Source organism: Rhagoletis zephyria, unplaced genomic scaffold, assembly GCF_001687245.7.
Source record: "Rhagoletis zephyria isolate East Lansing unplaced genomic scaffold, Rhagoletis_zephyria_1.1 Rzeph_scaffold_04050, whole genome shotgun sequence".
In the NCBI taxonomy this organism is placed as follows: Eukaryota; Metazoa; Arthropoda; class Insecta; order Diptera; family Tephritidae; genus Rhagoletis; species Rhagoletis zephyria.
The window spans coordinates 1-21,052 of record NW_016161133.1 but is presented as its reverse complement, the minus strand read 5'-3'; the positions used below and the strand labels follow the sequence as shown (position 1 = coordinate 21,052).

The 21,052-nt window shown below is 33.8% G+C and overlaps 1 protein-coding gene and 1 long non-coding RNA gene across 2 annotated transcripts; both read left to right on the top strand.

Annotated features, from left to right (window-relative positions):
* Positions 1–88: 88 nt before the first annotated feature.
* Positions 89–17,557, top strand: LOC108370172 (uncharacterized). The gene is made up of 2 exons (XR_001848604.1): positions 89–181; positions 16,844–17,557. It is a non-coding gene; the product is annotated as an uncharacterized LOC108370172 (long non-coding RNA).
* A 112-nt stretch (positions 17,558–17,669) lies between these two features.
* Positions 17,670–20,900, top strand: LOC108370173 (tripartite motif-containing protein 45-like). The gene is made up of 3 exons (XM_017625443.1): positions 17,670–19,618; positions 19,690–19,876; positions 20,263–20,900. Exons 1-3 carry the CDS (start codon positions 19,017–19,019, stop codon positions 20,743–20,745), a joined length of 1,272 nt encoding a protein of 423 aa, XP_017480932.1. The 5' UTR covers positions 17,670–19,016; the 3' UTR covers positions 20,746–20,900.
* The last annotated feature ends 152 nt before the right edge of the window (positions 20,901–21,052 follow it).

Sequence of the window (21,052 nt, the reverse complement as noted above, 5' to 3'; positions counted from 1 at the left end):
GCATTGTTATATGGCAACGTCAAATTCTGACAGCTGCCAATCAATAATGCCCAATGACAAATATTAATGCCCACTACTGAACCGGCGCAAAATGCTTGTGAAATTTTTTCACACTGCACACAGTTTTACTTTGCAGCCTGCGCCATTCCATTAATAGTGAAAAAATCTTGTGATGGCAAAGGTGAGTGTTTAAAGTTAATAAAAAATTCATATTTATGGAGTAAAATATGTTCCGAAGCTATAGTGATTGAAAGTTTATTGGTAAATTTGATTAAAACGTGCCAATTCGCTGTGGAAAAGAGCCCGTGAAAAATCTCAGGGCATAGAAACGAAAAGTTCTTTTTTCATGCGGGTGGGTTAAGGGGGTCGTCGCGAAAAAATCTAGAAATAGCGTGGAAAACGTAATAATTCTTAAAAAATTTGCATTACGTGTTTGAAAATTTATTAAATCTCATTAAATATTAAGAATTTCGCATTGAAGGACATTTATTGATGACAAAAAAGAAGAAAATGACTTTCAAGGACACTTATCGAATTCTATGGAATGGTTAGCTGTTTAAAGGGGCACGAGGGTTTTTCTTGCATGTATTTGTACGCGTGCCGTAGTAGTACTCGTTGGGTGGTGGTGGGTTAGCTTGCTGTGGTAACAGGCCACAGGGCCTTCCGGAGCACGAGTTCGTGTATAAAACACTCGTTAGACATTGAGTATTGGCGAGTTACCGAGTGTTCCTTGCACTGATTCGTTTATCCAGGGTCAACAATTTGCGCTACAACAGACAGGACGTCGACGTGATCTGCATTGTACGGATGCAGTGCCTGAAAAAATTTCCACCTTTTAAGTTTACCCCATTCGTAACTGGCTTGAACTGCATTCAACATTTGATTGAATTCAAGGCGTATTTAACATGGTGGTGTTAGCCGTATATAAGTAAAATACACCTTGGATTGAATTATTTGTGGTCTGTTGAGACCACAATTCGGAAAAATGCGTTTTTTGGTTATGAAAATTTATTAGTGAATTTTTCATAAATTGAACAAAAAGTCAATTAAGAAAACGATGTACATGAATAATTGATAATTATGCACCGAAAAATTGGTAGAACCAATAAGAAAGCGATTGTAAAAGGACGGCACAACAGATGTGCCGTGAACAATCACACAACCTTTCGGCATACCGTACAGCAATCCATGCAGATAGGAAATTTCAAAGGTACGAATGCGAATCTACAAACAACTCTGCAGTGCCCGGTGTTACCAACGCACACTGTAGAATACACGTTGGAGGTTACAGGATCGCTAGTATTCGCAATTTGAGGAATGAACACGTTTTATGGGCTAAATCCTAGTTGTTTGAACGATTGACGCGCGAATAAATTAAACAAAGCGTAAAACTACTTTTTATAATTTGTATGTACATAATTGAATAGGGTTTGTTTCCACAATTGTGTTTTAATTGACTGTAAAGGTTATCTAACATGTGCGTATTTTTTTTTTTTACAAGCATGCATATATGCATGTGCCACGCGTGGATTTAATTCAAATGCATAGTCAAAATTCAAATATTAATCATTTAAAAAATAAATTATTTGATGCTTATAGAAATTAAATAATACGCTGTTTATGCAATGTTGTTGTAGCTACATAACTGGCCGTCTCCGCAGGATAAAATTTATTGCTGCCCAGCTGTCGTTTTGGTTGCTAGATATAAGTTACTTATACGTATATGTTGCAATATTTGTGTGGGCTTTTTATATCTTGATATAAGCATTTGTAGGATGGCATCTAAAATGTAATTATGTCGGATTTAATTGCTTAAAAAATTTAGAAAGTATGGTATGTTACATTCAAGTATGTACAAAATAATAAATATTTTATTAGAAAACATCTCAATTTTTGCTTATTGAATATTAAAATATCAATAATGTCGCCGCGAAGTTCTCGTGCAGATGACTACCAAATTGCCAGCAACTAGCGGTCTCCATTGGCTATTTATATTCTATTGGCTACATGTGTATCAAGTTATAAAACTATTTGTTTTTATTTATTTATTTATTACACTCATTTGACCTATATATGTTCACGTATATACATTTGTAATATGTATTGCAAATTTAATATATAATAAAAGTAAAATTAGAGCTTAATATAAATATACCTGACACAATTTTCCTCTAAGCTATAAAATAGTTTATGTGTAATTAACTAAGATAGTATATTCTCGATGCTGTTGGAATGTACGGGATTCCAAACAGTATCGTAAATATATCACGTGTAGGACATGCAGTCTAGAGTGCAATTACCAGAGCCGCCACAACTGGGCGGTTGGATAGGACGAGTTTCCAAGCCGGATCGGAAGTAAGGACAAGTTTCATGCCGACCTTTCTATTTCATACATTATGGGCGATCTGAATGGACGAAATCCAGAGTCACTCGGATCTTTCTATCTAATAGCCAATATTCTGCAGTGATCAAGCAGCAACTTTATCACAATTTTTTATTTGAGCTGCAGCCGGATTTCACCATTTGCTCTCGCTAACAATCTCCAAAGGAATGGCGGACGCGCCTAACAATATGCAACATCTAGTTACATGCCCTTCATACTGCCAGATTTGCTGGATTACGCATTGCATCTGTTACTTTTCCATGTTACATACTTTTAGGCCCCACTGATTTTCATTTAGAGAATTTTAGCGGTGGAAATTTATCGAAGCGATTGTCAGAATTCCAATGCTGGAAGTTCATTTTAACGTTTTAATCCTTTATAAAAGATATTCTTATCTATTTCCGTTTTCTACCGCGGCGGCCTGAAGCATCTATTTTCCCTGAGTAAATATGAAGTGAGTTTCACTATTATATCATAAGATATCGCTCAGGTAATCTGGGAGTCTACCTTGCTTTGCGTTAAACACTAATTTCATAGCGTGATAAAAATTTGCTATTTCACGCTCAACCAGTTTAAAAATGCGATCATTTCCCGTATGGGTGTTCGTACCGCTTGTTCAAGATAAATCGCATAGCCCTATTTTTCATTTTTGAAACTTATCGATATGTGTGTCGTTTGCTATAAAAAAGATTGTTGGACAGTATATGAAATGTGGTACAGCTATGGATCTGTAGACCAGATCTATACCTAGATATTTAATTATTTTTACTTTCTCAATTACTTTATCTTTAATTTTTAAGCTGTAGTTATCGGAGCTAACGTTAGCTGCTCTAGATATAACCATAAACTTTGTCATGTTCACATTCAATTGGAGTATGTTAACGCACAACCATTTATATAAACAATGAAGGTCTTCTTGCATTTTGATCATTCCATTGGGTAGATTACTTTTGGAAATCTGCTGGAGTGGCAGTCCTTTGTCTTTACATTAGGGTGGTAAAAAAAAAAAAAATTTTATGTCGGAATTTTAATGCTCTTTATATATATATAGTCGCCTGAGTAAAAGATTGTCGTATGTTCATATCGGCAGATTTTCTTCAAAGTCTCTGAAAATGTTACTAGTTCACAAAATTCTTAAATTATTTAATTTTTAATGTTTATTGTTAATTAGTTTTGAGTTTATGAAGGATTTCCTTTAGTAAACTTTTGTTGTAAGTGTCATTTGTCCACAATTTGGCAGCCACTTTGTATGAAATACGACAAAATGTGATCAAAATTTCTACTAAATTAGCGACACTTTTTACTCAATATCTGGAAAACTAAAGGAGATATCCAAAAATGGAGTTTAATATGACTGCATCACCAACTAAATTTTTAATAAATTATCGAAAAAATTGTAGCCGAATATCTCGGAAACTAACTGAGATATCTAAAAACTGAAAACACCAATCGAAAGACCTCATTTCAAAATATATAACTGCATCTAAACCTAAAAATCGTAAAAATTGCGCTTAAGACAATCTTTACCCAGGCGACGTAGATGTCGCTCAAAGCGCAAAGTTAAAACATTTTTCATCATTTCACATTAAATACGATTCTGTTTTCAAATAGAAATAAATTAATTTGCCACAAAGTTTTCACTGTGAAAATTTGTTNTCGGACAAACCCCATATATACCCAAGTTCAACAATTTGTAGAAAACTACAAAAAAGTGTAACAAATTTTCACCTAAATTTCAAACTTTTTTCTCGTTAGTGATAGAATTTTTTTGAGGACACAGTTTTTTATCCCCTGCAATTTTAGTCTGATAATGTGCAAATTTCAAGTGGCTACGAGTTACCGTTAATTTTTTAGAATTTTTTTTTGTCGCATTGGCTTCCATATAATGAATAAACTCAATTTGTTTGTATATGGAAGAAAACCGCAACATCCTTGGCGAAAAAAATTCTAAAAAATCAGCGGTAACTTTTAGCCACTTGAAACTTGCACATTATCAGACTAAAATTGATTGGGCTATAAAACTGTGTATTCAGAAAAATTCAAACACTTCCGAGAAAAAAGTTTGAAATTTAGGTGAAAATTTGTTGCACTTTTTTGTAGTTTTCTATAAGTTTTTAAACTTAGGTTTATATGGGTTTTGTTAGATAAAGAACTGTATTTTAATTGAAAATTCTTAAAAATAAATAAATAAACATAAGTGGCACACAATATCACTTTGAAATGGCGTGCTATAGATATGACCGATACTATAGATGTCGCTCAAAGCGCAAAGTTAAAACATTTTTCATCATTTCACATAAAATACGATTCTGTTTTCAAATAGAAATAAATTAATTTGCCACAAAGTTTTCACTGTGAAAATTTTTTTCACAAAGTTTTGTAGCTATGAAAAAGAAATAATCATGCCTATTAGGATATTCAATCCATCCGCATGGATTTTATCCGAATCGCACTGTCATAACAATCGAGCGTTAAAGATTATATTCGTGTGAATGGCATTCGTAGGATACATGCCTATTCTGGTACGAAGAATGTCATATGCATGAATCTAATCCTTCACGCTCACCACAATGCAATCCCGTACTTAAAGTCCGATTTGGTTCGTATTTAGAACGGCGGCCTCTGCGTTATAGTGTTATAGTGGTAAGCAGTGCGCGCTTCAACTCCGCAGGGCCTTGGTTTAAACCCTGGTCACAGCAACATCGCAGAAAAAATTTTTAGAAAAAAGGTTTTTTCTTAACAGCGAGTGTATTTCTGCCATGAAAAACAGCTTCTCATAAAAATACAATCGCCGTTCGGAGTCGGCGTAACACTGTAGGTTTGTTTGACAACATCAAGGCCACCCAACAAATCGGAGGATAGATCAATATCTATTTTTGGTATGGCCACGCCTATTAATTCGGTTACCATTGTACATACGTTGACCTTGACCTTGACTTTGCCAGCGCCATCAAGTATTTGTCTAGCGTGACATGTGTGGTTATAGACTGTTTATGTGTCTCCCCTTCCACAAATAAAATTCGTTTTGTTGCTTATGAGGTATATGTCATTCCAATAACTTAGCTAAACGCAAATAAGCGGACATATGTATGTACTAGGTACTTACATATGTACCTATACAGTCATGTGGAAAATAATAGGGTTACGACATTTTAACCAGTTTTGGTTATTTTTCTTTTGTTTGTTTGATTATCTTTTTTTTTTTTTTAAATTACATCTCATTATCTAACATAAACCACATAAGTCAAAATTACAAATTTTGTAGAAAAATTGGAAAAATTGTACAAATTTTTACAACTAACTTTTTATTAAGAATTCAAACTGCCGGTTTCACGAAAGCAATTTAAGTGAAAAATTACTTTTCTGACAGTTTGTGTGTACGTATTTTAAATTCAATTAAAAAATCATTTTTCACTTAAATTACTGTCATGTTTTATATGTATGTATGTTTTATAGCCCACTAAATTCTAGCTTAATAAAGTGCAAGGTTAAAGGTTAATTTTCGATATTTTTTGCCGATGATGTTATTATCGATTTTCTTGCATACAAAAAAGTGCGTAAAAAAATTGTTAAAAATCAATGCGATTTTTTAGCACCTTCAAATTTGAATTTTGTTAAGTAAAATTTAATGGGCTTGAAATTTTTCTAAAAAATGTCATTAGAAAGTTGCAAAAATTACTAGGCAAATTTATGGAACTTTCCTGAATTTTGGAATACAGAGATTTTATTTTAATGTTTTTTTTTGTGTAAAAAAATCGCGTTTTTTGCAATATTTGAAAAGCTCTAGCAAAGAAAGAAAAAGTGATAAGACCTTTCGCTAAGGCTTAAATTCAGTTTTCGATGTACAATAAATGACTATAAGTGACCTTAGGGTCAAGGTGCAGGAATGGTATTGTAAGGGATTGTAGTCGAAGGTTCAAGTCTTAATTTAAGCCTAAGTGGAAGGTTCTATCACCTTTTTTTAATTGTTGTAGGTACTCAAATTTCGCGAAAGTGAATTTTTGCTGTTCGACAAATGGCTATAAGTGACTATAAAGTCAAGGTGCAGAAATGGTTTTTTTAGGGTTAGTAGTCGAGAGTTTCAGCTTTATTTTAAGCCTAAGCAAGAGGTTCTATCACCTTTTGTTTGCTAGAGCTTCTAAAATATTGCAAAAACGCGATTTTTTGACACTTTGACCTTGACCAGGTTTTTCGCAAAATCTGGAGCTGATGAAAACTTTATACTTACGGATTCGTAATCAACATAAAAAAGTCTATCAAAAACAGCTTTAACATATGTATGCCGCTGTAAAATTTTTATGTATTTCTCCTTGGCTTGTGTATTTTTATAAAAAATTAGCGAAAAGAAATTAGAGTAAAAAACATTGCATACATTGCGAAAAATTCTCTGTGCCAATATTTTGTTCGTCACTGTATGTATTAGGTACAATAAGTAGGGTAGAATAGAGACGACTTTAGAGGTATGATCAGTTACATCTGCCTCTGTCTCCCGGTGAGGTTACCTTTGGTGCTCTAATTTTCTATTGTTGTACGCAACACCTCCATCAATAGCACGCTGCGTCAAAGCGTTTGGTCTACTTATGTACTTACATATTATATACGTATGTACATACATATGTACTTGTATAGACATATATATCGTTAGTATAGTATCGAAAAGGCGGATCTCACATCGTCGCTGAAATGCAAAAAAGCAACAACTAACTCAAATTTTGTATTGCATAAAACGATGTGGGTACTTATAATTCGATGAAATGCATCATAATCAATCAAAAGGTGATATTCAGTTTAGTTAGTTACGTCTTTTTGTATTTCAGCGACGATGTGAGTTACGCCCTTTCCTTACCATACTAACGATATATATGTATAAAATGTATTATGTATGTATGTATGTACATAAAATAGCTGGCCAACTACATTTATGTACACATATCAGTGTTGCCACAAAAAAAATTATCAAATTCCTCAAAAACAAATGAAAAGTCCTCAAAATCTAAACAAATTACTCAAAATTTTCTTATTACAGATATGAGTGTTGTGTACTGCATACTATTTACAGGTACTTAGTATAAAAATTAATTAATTTCTCCAATTCAATTAGTACATTTGTTCTTGCGGTTAAAACAAAGTATCACCGTTATTTTTTATGCTTTGGTTTGTATATAATATTGCTGCACTATATCAGTGCTCAATCTGGTCCTCAAGTCAGTCCTACACCTTTTTAAACTACTAAATATAGGCTGAGTTCCAAAACGTCAGTTGCAAAGCAACTATACAAAGTCACGCATTCCTAAATGCAAATATGTAATTTTTGACGATGTGTCATGTCCCAAAATGTATCGTAAAAGTTATCGATGCGTATACAGAAAGCAAGTTGCGCATCGCTAAGCTAATTGATACTTTGATGACATTTCGAAGTAAACAATGGCCGACGTCGAAGGGTAAGATTACATTTTTGTGTGGTGTATTTCGCTTGTGTGGTGTATTTCGCTCTTTATAAAACCTCGGTATGCTTTTTGTTCAAAAATTTGCAGAGCGATTTTAGCAACTCTGTTGTGTTATTTGTTATCTTTCTTCTCGGCTCTCGCGCAGCACATCCCATGTACGGGGTTGGATGTTGTATCCACAATTTATACGAGGTTTGTTGTTTGTTGTTTTGCTTGTCGCAGTAGTTGGACTACGCTACCTATGGTGCAGCTGTGACTGCTGGTTCGACTGATTTTTTCTATAATTATTAGTTCCGCTGTTAGTTTGTGAGTTAGTAACCGAGTGTTTCCCCCATTTTGGTTTACATTTTGCGCTTGCTTTATTAAATTTACATATGTATGTATGTATGTATGTACTAGTTTATTGGGAGTGGGGCTTACGTTGCTTGATCTGTAGGAGAATTGCTAGCTTCCTCAATTTGTTTTTAACTAGTTTTTCTCCCTTTCTATAGGTATTCGCTTTCCTTTTGTACATTGATTAGTTTACTCTTTGTACTCAACATAAAATCTATTTAGGTTTTACTTTTGCATTGCTTTCTTTCTAGAACGTTGCTCTCCGGATAGGTGCTCCTATTTAATCTGTAAATAGTATGCACGTGTTTAACTTAGAACACATACATACATACTATTTACCTGGTAAGCGCTCTTTATGAGTAGACGAAGCAACATGAAAGAGGAAGAAAGCATTTTAAACTTATTTTATTTATTGTTTTACGAAAATGCTTAGTTTCTTCATTGGTTTGAAGATAAAAGAGAACGTGTTGATTTTCTTTAGACGTTCCTTTTTTTTAAGCGCACCAAAGTTTTCGACTAGTGAACAACTACAAGTAGTGAATGCTGAAACTTTCGCGAAAGTTGATTTTTTAAAAAGAAAAAAAAGAAAATTTTTTGCTGAAAAAATATTGAAGAAAACAGACATGATTTTATGCTTTCGAGTTGCTACTGCATCTCTGTATGGAGCAGCTTAGAAGTGCTGCTGTAGTGACAGTCCTTTGCCAGATATACAAAAGTCTGGGTTGTTCCGGCTACGTAGACCGTAATTTTTAATAGAAATATAATTCATTCTGTATCAAATGGCATATTTAACTAGTGATTCAAAGTTTTTACATAGTTTATGAAAATTCGACAAATTTTCACCAAAATTTTCAACTTTTAAACAAAATGTTTTAGATTTTTTGCAGTTTTGTAGCACACTCAATTTCAGTATAATAAAGTGCAGGTTTTAAGTGGCTATAATTTACCGTTGAATTTTGAGAATTTTTTACCAACGCTCTTCGGTATTTTTTCCAATACAAAAAATTAGCAAAATCATCAGCAGAGATTGCGAAGATTCCTTCGTGGAACATTGAAGTAAACCTCCTCAAGAAGAGCAGGCAATCGATAGCACCACTTATTAAATTAAATACAAAAGTTAGAGGGAGCAAAGATCTACTAGCTTCCAGAAATTTAAGGTCTGTTAAGAGCAAACGGGAAGTATACGTCCTAATAGACTCAGCGAAGTTTAGCTTTCATAAGGCACATTTAAAGCTCGGAACACTTTGACGACTGCAACTTCACGACGTAACGACAGCGACATCATTTTGTCGACAAATGTCGCCTTGAAGCCAGCTTCTTAAACATTTTGAAGACCTCAGCGACATAGCAAACAGCTGATTTTAAAGTTTGACATTTTGGTATATTTATTTCACAAATTGTGTATTTTTATTTAAGTAAATAAGAAAAACATGAACAATCAAGAATATGTGATTAATTTTGCGACAATTTAATTTTGCAGCACTACATCTACTCATTGTCGCCGGCAAAATTAGAAATAGATTTAATTTGGCGACGTCGACAATTGCAGTCCTGCAGCCAAGATGTCGTGCTGTCGTCAAAATAATTGTGTCCGTAAGAACGTGTGTATTTAAAATTTAACAGATGCTGCTTGTCGCTGCTGTCGTCAAAGTGTTCCGAGCTTAAGAAAAACTTTTAGAACCCTTTCTACCCTATTAATTTTGTATGGTATGGTCTCCAAATAAAATAATGTGTATGGGTCAGAGAACATTGAACACTGACACTTGACAAAATGATGTGTCTTATATGACTATTAAAGGAAAAATTAGGGTTAAAAATAACAACAAGATCTTTGATTTCCTCAACTTTTTGAAGTTGTGTTTGAGAGATGGTATATGTGTGTCGATGAAACAATATTGTGACCTTTAGAAAAAGTAACTTGAAAGCATTTTTAGTATTTAATGACAGGCGAGAGCTGAGACGATTGTTAATCTCTGACTAAAGTCTAAGTGCATCATCCGAATTTTTATTCACAGAAATAGGTTTCAAATCGTCAGCATACAAAATTTAGTAAATGAATAACACAAAGAGTAAGGGGAAAGAATCCATAGGCTTCCATAGGAGAAAAAACTAGAATGAACATTTAGATTATCAATACAAAATAAGAAAAAGAAGGTAGGCAATAAGTCAACAACTACAAATGAAGTGGAGGCAAATTTGTCTTCCAAACATACATATATCGACGTTTAAAGTACAAAGCCGCGTATCAACAAAATGCAAAACCGCGTATGCAAAGTTGCATAAATTATTTTCTAGAGGGTAAAAACACTCGTATTTTAAAATGGTTCTCTTTTTCATAAAGCAATCGCATTTCTGGCTAGTATATTTCAGGACGAATGGATGAGGATTGAGCCAAGAGCCAGCAAATGTCAGTTACGCGGTTATGATAAACAATAGAAAACAACGAGCTTTGACATCACGTACAATATATGTAGGCGGTGGAAACGATGACATTTTTAAAAGTTAACGGAATGTTAATATTTATGCAAATTTTCGGTGGAGTGGTCCTATGAAAAATCAAAGAAATGGTTAAATTTTTTCACGTATTACGAAACTTTTTTGAGGGGGGAACTTTCCCCTAGTACCTGCCCCGTGGATCCCCGCCTGACTGAGGATAAGCCAAACTCGCCTGCATGTGTTGTGGTGTCACATATATTCACAGATACACTAATGCATTAAAAACCTGCAAAACGTACCCTTGGCTCAAAACCATCTCCCTTTGACTGCTGAATCCAAACACACTCCGCAGATAGGTTACCGGCAATTAGAAGTATTAATTACATATATGCTTCCAAAAACACAGCTGACGAAATATTAGAATTGCTCTTTTAGACTTGATAAATTTTTTATAGCTGATATTTTTCAAAGAAAAACTGGTGTTTTTAAGGAATGAACTGTATTTTAATTTAAAATCTTAAAAATTAATAAATAAACATGCGTGGCAAGCAATATCATTTTGAATTTGGTCCAAAAATGATATGTCCAACACTGTAGATATGCATCTCAATTTCTTTCGTTTTTTTTTGTTGTATCTACTCCTGACTTTGCAAAGGCAGAATTTATTTAACATCTTGCATTTTTAATCAAATAAATAAACAGTATTTAATTGCATTATGGTGAGGGATCGCAATGGCAAATGGTAAATTATAGACCATACAAAATTTGATGGTGTTCAACTGTATGTACATACATACTAGAGAGCTGCACAAATATGCTAGTACACGCTATTTAACAGTAAATCTGGCCTCGCCGAATTTTCACAACCGTGACATCGTCATGGGTGCTTTCGAGCTGCAATTAATGCGGCAGTGCTACTTTTTATGAAAGAGTATCACGTTCTACGCGAAAATTTGGACGACTCTGCCTACATCAAGCGTTCGAGGAATAAACTTTCGACAATCAGTTGCTCATCATTCGCAAATCAAAATCAAAATACAAATTTTTACTGCACAATTTCCGCATTACTGCCGTCTGTAAAGGCGCAATTTTGATCAGATCAAAAGCGCCGTTAATCCAGATCAACGTTGCCTTCTGTCTTAGCATATAGTTAATACGGTACTCGTACGATATACTAACATAATTGTGCAGACCACTGGTGCACATATGAACATATGTACATATGTATGCATGCCTGTAAAAATATAGACATGGCGCCCCACTCTTTGAATTCTTTGCATGTTTTTGGTTGCGTGCAAACTCTCAAATTTACATTAAACATGCTTTAGTTTCATGCGTTTAATATTTTTAATTGAGGTTTCGAGTGCAGACTAAATTTTAATTGTATTTGGATGATTCCTCCCCGATACACTTGTTCATATGAATGTACATGCATACCTACATACATACATATGTATGTATGTACTTACATATGAGTTTTTCCAGCGAAAAGTCTACCGCGTAAAAAAAATTAAAAGTCCTATATCTAACTTATTTATAGGGGGATTTGGCTGCGCTTTTGCCAAAAATGGTCTTGTTAGGTGGCGCCAGGGTCGAGATATTTTGAAAAACCGTATTTATGCTCTGATTTGATTCACATTTGGCATCTTTAGTAGGACATAGATTTGCAAAAATTGGTACCGCTGGTGGCGCTGGTATCAAAAAAAAAAAGGTGCGGTCCACATAAAATGCATGTTTTCTTCCCGTTGAAAATTCTTTGAAGAACAATATTAACAAAACTTGTTCACTGGAAATTTTAGTAACGTAACGCCAGATAACGTGACGACAGATAATTCAACTGTTTAAAAATAAAGCAGAAAATACTTCTATATTTCAAAACTTAACATTTCCAATATTCCAATTCGCAGTTTTGCAATTTTGCAATCGAAACCGAAATCCATTTCTGTTTTTTGTAACGTCACGCCAGCGTGTAAGTTTACTAATACATATCTTTAAATTGCTACTACCAACATCTGTAATTTTTTTACTGAATGTGGGGCTATTTAATTGCTGTGTAAATCTAGAAAAGTCTTTAATATTTTGACTTTCTAGATTCTTTTTTTTTTTTGACATATTTGTCTTACGAGCGTCACGTAACACCATTTTGGAAATACCCAAATGTAAATACACGCTACCCTGTTGGGAAAATCTCTGGTTCTGAACTTGTGCGCTTTTAGTACATTTAGACCTAGTACTTGTTCGCGATAAATCTCTTTTGCATGCAAATAACTGGCGAATTTAACATGGCGATGTCCTAGGAAGTGTCAATTGCCCACCGATGCATCCCTTTTTCGATAGTTTCGAACTAGTCTTAGGAGTGGTCAAATAGATTTATCGCCTATCCTATAGTTCCGAACCAGTTCTAAACTCGACAGACGAAAGAAAAAAGTATCATGATTTTTCAATCTTTTTGGTTCTTCCGTATGTGCGATTTTAAACTATTTTCAAAGAAATGTGTTTTCAATTTGAAATTAAATTAGTTTGAATTTGTGTTGGCAAAATGTTAATCTGATTAAGAATTAAAAATTAACGATTAAAATCATAATCGCGATTAACGATTAAAATTAATTAATCGTAATCACCTGTACGATTAATGATTAATTTTGTTAATCGTTAATCGTCGGTTGTGATTACGATTAATTAATTTTAATCATTAATCGTTAATCCAATTAAATATAAAATCTGATAATGTGCTCTAGTTTGTCCGGTTTGAAATCAAACAAGAGTTATAGTTATTCCTTTGTGTTTCACGCTTATAAACCACATAATATATAAAAAAAGAAATTATTATTTTCATTAGCAATACATAAGCAGGGAATTAATGAAAACCCACACCAAAGTGTTTATTGATGAGGAAAACCGACTTAGCCATACCCGATTAACTGGCCTTGTGTGCACAGGAAAATTCCAGCGTAAATTAATTAATTACCAAACCTACTTAATCAAATTCAAGGTTAATGATTAAAAAGTAATTTTTTTAATCGCGGTTACGATTAGCTGTTTAATCAGATTAAAAGGAATCATGATTAATTGTAATCGGATTGAATTCAATCGAATTAACTAATTGGTTAAAAAATCAAGCGATTAGTGCCAACACTGGTTTGAATGTAATGAATGAAATATAGGTTTACGTATCTTTGGCTGTAGCTGGGTTTGCAGTTTCCCAAGATATTCAAATGTTGATACAAATTTTTGTTTTGTTGTACCAAGCTATGAAAAAGCATCTGCGAAGTGCAGAATGGAAGCGTATTTGAACAAAAAATCCGCCAAACACGTATCTTTGTAAAGTAAACAAGCTCACCGCTGCATCCCTTTTTCGATAGTTCCACCCAGAACTAAATTCGTCACCTTAGATATAGATATAGATTCTAATAGAAAAAGTGAAATAGAATGGACTGGTGGGAATCTAGTTACTATCGGACTGGTTCATTTTTGGCGATAAAGATTAGTACGGAACTACAAATTTGGTTCACCAGTTCGGGGTTTCCCTGCAGGGTATGTGCGCTTCGTTTTCGCGAAGGGATTCTTTTTGCGATTTCTTCTTGTACTCTTAATAAATAAATGTATTCAAAACGATATATGTAAGTGGATTAAATGCACCAAATGCAAGAGTAAAAAAATTGGACCACGGCTTAGCAGCCTTTTTTACTTACTTACTTTTGGATTGAAAAATTTGTTTTGGATTTTTTGCTTATGTGGTCGGTATAGTGGTGTTTTTTAAAATAACTTAAAGTAAGCTTGCTATATTAAGTGGTAAATAGCGTTTGCAGTAATAAGTTTTTTCAAATGAACCTTTTATACACCTGCGTTCAACTAATTAGCAACTAAATTCAAACTGAGTTGTGTACAACTTATGTTTATTTATTTGTTTGTAATAATATTAATGTAAAATATAATTAAATCTATGCTAGAAACCAAATAAATAAGCGTTTCCAAGCTTGCACAAATTTCCAAAAAATTAATCAAACTTATAAAAATTGTCATCGAAATTTCCAAATTTTTAATCGGAATAAGTATTTAGAAAATTTTCGGGTATGCTGTTTTTAGGCCGTTCTACTTAAAGTGCAAGTTTCAAATCGCTAAAACTTACCATTGATTTTTTAGAACTAAACTACCACCTGTTGCCACCTGTTCGAAAAATAAATCAAATGCTACTTGAATTAGAGAATTAGGTAATAGGAATATGTATCAAAATACTGGTGTCACAAGAAAGGGGTTTAGTAAGGTTTTGTTTGGAAAGTATTTCGAAGAGGGTTGCCACCTGTTCTAAAAGTCGAATTTAAATTTATTATATTCAAGTTAAAGTGTCAAAAGTAAGAGTGTTAATAAATGTTCACCTTGAGGATGTAGAATTTTTGGTGAATTGTAGGAATTAGGTAATTTGAATACATATGAATGTATCGCAATATGAGTATCAGAGGAAAGAGGTTTTTAACAAAGGTTGACAACTTTTAAAAAGTTAAGGGGCTTCATTACTAAACTAAATTTAAGTAAGAAAAAATATTACAACAGTCGTTTGAGAAAGTTTTAGTCGAAAATATGTAATAAAATACTGGTGTCAGACGAAAGGGGTTTAATAAGGTTTTTTTTGGAAAATTTTTCGAAGATGGTTGCCACCTGTTCTAAAAGTCGAATTTAAATTAATTATATTCAAGTTAATGTGTCAAACGTAAGAGTGTTAATAAATGTTCACCTCGAGGATGTAGAATTTTTGGTGAATTATAGGAATGTATCGCAATATGAGTATCAGAGGAAAGAGGTTTTTAACAAAGGTTGACAACTTTTAAAAAGTTAAGGGGCTTCATTACTAAACTAAATTTAAGTAAGAAAAAATATCACAACAGAGTCGTCTAAGAAAGTTTTCGTTTGAAATTATTTTGAAGGTGGTTAAAAAAAAAATTAACGTCTCGAGTTTTTCCCAGTTTAAGTATGTTGAGTTTAATTGAAATAAATTCCACCTAATGTAGCACGCAGAAATTTCATACACTCAGCGAAGCGCGTGCGGGCGATCTAGTTAATAAATAAATATAACTGGCAAACACTGTACATACGTACATACAAACATATGTATGTACACAATATGATACTGAAAATTTCTTATTAAGAGCTCTTTTTCACTTTTGTAAGAACACTGATGAATTTATCATTATTTTTCAATAATTTAAGGTCCAGAGGATATCTGCGACATTTTCCTTCCAGTATTTAAGCAGTNAGTTAATAAATAAATATAACTGGCAAACACTGTACATACGTACATACAAACATATGTATGTACACAATATGATACTGAAAATTTCTTATTAAGAGCTTTTTTTTACTTTTGTAAGAACACTGATGAATTTATCATTATTTTTCNAGTTAATAAATAAATATAACTGGCAAACACTGTACATACGTACATACAAAAATATGTATGTACACAATATGATACTGAAAATTTCTTATTAAGAGCTCTTTTTCACTTTTGTAAGAGCACTGATGAATTTATCATTATTTTAATAATTTAAGGTCCAGAGGATATCTGCGACATTTTCCTTCCAGTATTTAAGCAGTGTTTCTTTTCAAATTTTGGAACTCTCATCAATTAGTATGAAAGGAAACACAAAAAAGGACNTGTTTCTTTTCAAATTTTGGAACTCTCATCAATTAGTATGAAAGGAAACAAAAAAGGATTCTCAGTCTTAAACAAATTTGTTTGTAGTGCAGTATTGGTACTACACATAATTCTAATATATTATACATATCTATTTGTTAGTATTTTTTCTAGGGATATTCTTAGTTTCTGTGCTCCTTTTATTGGAAAATCAAATGTCTCTTTTTTTTTGTCTGTGGATCTGTTTGTATACTGGTACAAATAGCAATAACCACTCAATAAGAAAATCCACACTCTATAATAAAATTACTTTCTACACGTCCCTCACACAATATTAGGCGCATTTGAAAGACCGTCAAAGTGACATTTAAACGCCAACTAGAACATTTTCCAACAAGTATGCCGGATTCAATGTTTAATAGGCAGCTTATAGCGTGTATACTTGCTGTCGATATATTAAAAAAAAATCGCAGTAGTCAATATAAAACTCCATAGGCCATTAATATTTTGAAAAAATGTTCGTTTCTTATTTAAAAAGATACAATAAAATCATATGAAAACACAAGTAAAGAATAAAAAACTCAAGTTGTATTTTTTCTAATAATTTTCCAGATATTGGGTGTTCAATAGACTGTTCACTAAAGACCCCAGCTATATCAACAGCAGAAGCGGCTACATAAACTGAGTATTTATTATACAAAGCGTACACGAAAGTGGTAGCAAAAAGAAGACGAAAGACGACAGGTCAGTGTGATTTTCGAACAAGAAAAAGGAAGAGTAGTCTCCTGCTAACGCAGTGATCAAAAAGCGTTTGGTAAGAGGAGCAATTGGAAGTCATAAAGCAACCGTTGGTGTGCTTAACAACTTAGGTCTTGAGCATATCTTCAAACTACACAATATCAACCAGCGGACCGGACCAATTCATTCATCAATCATCCAAAATTGGTTATATGCACAGACCACCCAAAAAACTATTTTTCGCTTGAAATCCCTGAGCGCGGAATCCGGAAGAAGTACAGCAACAGCGTCTAACCAGCTGCTGCAATTACGCAACTGCAACCAACTCAACCACCACAAATTTAGTTGGTTGGAAAAATACCAATGTGTGAACAATAATTACGATTCTACAACTCTATATACACATATAACTGAATAGTATTGAATAATTTATTAACGTAGAAAAAAAATACTAATCAGGAAGCGGTGATCGATCGCACGTGAAAAGAGAAGCAAAGTGCAAAAGACGAAGGAGCGAAGGAATTTATTGTGCGACGCTGAAAGGAGCACTCAAAAAGCAAATTTAAACCAGTTTTAAATAAAAAAAAACATATTTTAATTATACACTTAATAATATACATTACAATATTTTATTTTAAATCATATATATGTATAACAAAACACAAATAAGTTCAAACTAAAAAACAACAAAAACGAACTTTGTGCAAATACCAACTTTTTGTTGGTAAATAAAATAAAAAAAACAAGTAAAAAATTAAACAAAAAAAACGCGAAAAGGCGGAAAGAACGAGATTAACTAGCCCAAGTGTGAGGTCAAACACGCGCTGCGTACTGAAAAAAATCTCAATCTCAACGACGCCCATAAGAGGCTTCAATTTGTGCTTAAATCCGCTTTTGGATTTTCGTGCGGAAATATATAGTGCCAGCAGTGGCTGCAAAGAAGTCTGAAAAGGCGCCATTTTAAAGCGAAAATAATAATACCAAAAACAAAAAAAAAAAAAACAAATACAAATGAATATGAACATTGCCAATCGCTGAGCTGAAACCCTAAAAATAATCAAATAAAAGAATCCACTAAATATTCGTATGCTTTTGGAGGAGACTATTGAATATTAGCGGACGACGACATCAGAATTCGACGTATCAGCTGGCGTGCATACATAAATCTTCTATTCTATTAAGACTTTACTCGCAAAACAAGCCATTTTACTAATTGACGATATATACATACATATACGACAAATATTTTTCCAGCGTTATTTTGCATATTCTTTATCGAAAGCCGTTTAGAAGCAACATTGTTCCCACGTATCCGAAACTTTTCGCGCATTATTCTTGTTATCGCTTTTACTACTTATATAAATATATACATACACATAAATATATATATATATATGTATATATATTCATCGTTTTAGTTTATGAAATCGTGTCGACCTGGTCATTTACAAACATATATTCTCATAACTTGAAAAGATACGAGCGCCATATTTGTATTATTTTAAAATTAAAATAACAAAAAACCAAAGCCAAGCCCTTAAAACACAAAGGTATTCAAAAAAAATAAAAGGAAAAGTCACTCACAAAATCAACAACAACAAACAAGGATATCAAAATCTCTGAACAACACTAATCAAACTTCAACTTGAATAAGGGGAAAACCACAAAATTTATCTAAAAATTAAAAATATCCTAAATATATATCTATTTAAAAGAATACGGCATTTGCCGCAATTACCTAAAACCAATCACCGAAACTCCAACTTCCGTTTTTGCCGCTGTATAGTAAAAAAAAAAATACTTACAAACATAGTGAATAAATAAAAAATATATACATATATTAAGATTCACACACTTCACGGAAACTTGTGCAATTTTGAACTCTTGCGCTTAAATACACGCACGCTCTGCACGCAAACAGTACAGTACTGCGCTTAAATCCACTCAATTTGTCAACGATCAGCGCGTGAACATTTTGCCTACGCAGCAACGCTAATTGTCCGATTTTCATCTTTTGAAAAAAAAAACTGAAACGTAAACGCCACTTATGGCATCCCTCGAGGAACAACCAATCTCTACCATCACCGCCATTTCCACCTTTGATCCGGCTACCACCAATACCTCTGCTGATATCACTTCGACTACATCCGATTCTTCCGCCGGTAGTGCTGTTGCCACCGCCGCCGCCTCAATTGCTGATATCTCGCTGGTGTCAACGTTGGAGTCGGATTTCGGCAAAAGCACCTGTGCTGAAAATCAACTGCTGCCCTCGGCTGCTCCCGCCTCCGCAGCCATCACCGGTAACATTTTAAGCGGCGGTAACAACTCTGCAGGCGCCTCCAGCGCTACGGCGACCGGTATTGCTGTTAATTCCATCGTTGAGAAGCTTGTAAGTTCACTGACCATTGACATGGACACTGAGCCGCTTGGAAGTGGCAATTCAACGTTGTCGTCTCGTGAGTTCAACGGCAACGGAGGTGCAACTACTTGCGAGCATAAGAGTGTGTCATCGCGTTCGTCTTCGCTTGCAGGCAATATGTTTAGTGAGGTGTTCGAAAATAAGGGTAGCGATTTGGAATCGGGCTCGCTTGAGGATTCATGTGGTTCGTTGGGCGCTGATGGCATGGACAAGAATTGCAAGATATGCAGGTAAGCAGAAATGAATTTATTATATTAAACTGTGATTTTGGGCCTCATAATTTTTGTTGTTTTACTTGCAGCTCGCGCTTAGTAACTCCTCGTGTGCTCTCATGCCTCCATGTCTTTTGCGAATCGTGTTTAGTAAAACTGATCACAGACGATTCTAACGGCAATTCATCATCGGCTTCGTCAACTACTTCGACTGCAGGAGAGTTAATGCCATTGAAGCCTGTTATCGAGTGTCCCACTTGCAAACAAGTAACTATGGTGAGTTTTGGTTTGGAATGTGTGAATTTATTAAAATTTCTTGCGTAATATTTGATAATAATTCAAAATTTCTCAGTTTTATTTGTTTTTTTATTTCTTGGAAGAAAAAATGCGCCTAAAAATATATTTATTTTTCTAGGCATGAGTTTCCTTCTAATAAATAGAGAAGACAGCGCAAAGTGTCGTAAGAATGAAGTGGAAAGTACAAATGTTAAGTGGTATAAGATAGGTTTAACGCCTTATATACCACTGAACACCACTTCCCTGGTTCTTATGGCGCCGAATTTTCATTTCCTATTTCTATTTTTTTAGCAAGTGTTGAACATCATCATACTGTTTTTTTTTTTGTACTGTTGTGTTTATAAATGTGCTTTCCTTGCGTTTAGGTCGGCTCGAAGGGCATCGAATCGTTGACCTGCGATTATATCTTAACCAACATTCTCGATCTTTCCACCATCGAATCGGAGCAGTTGTCGTGCACTTCATGCAAGAGTAAGGAGAAAGCTATTTCACGCTGCAGTGATTGCGCTAATTTCTTGTGCGGCGGCTGTGATAATGCTCATAAGTATATGCGCTGCTTTGAGAATCACGAAGTTGTCAAGCTTGAGGACTTGCAGAAGTCTACAGCTGACAAGCCATTGACCATCCATAAGCCGCTTTTCTGTAATGTTCATACAGCTGAAAATCTGAAATATTATTGCTTCAATTGCCAAATACCCGTTTGCAATGATTGTTTGATTGCCGATCATAAAGGTAGTGAGCATCATTACGATGTGATCGCTATGGCCGAAAAATCTGTGCGCGTTGACGTAGAGAACTTGATGAAGGAAGCCAAATCAAAGGTTAGTTTTTCTATGTTAAATTATTAATTTTTTTTTGGAAAACGTTAATGTAAATACGAATACAAATATTTACATAATACAAATTATGTAGTTCAAATTAGATTAAAGACCCGATAGAATAACAATATCGAGTGAAACCAATGCATTAAATAATAATCGATATAACAGCCATATCGTTATTTTAATATATAAATAATAATAATATATATAATATATCGTCATTGAAATACAAAATGCCGTAACTAACTAAAGATCCAAAAATCACTTTTTGATTGATTAAGATGCACTAACCCAGCAATCGAAGTTCCGAAAATCTTAACGAAATTTTTAAGAG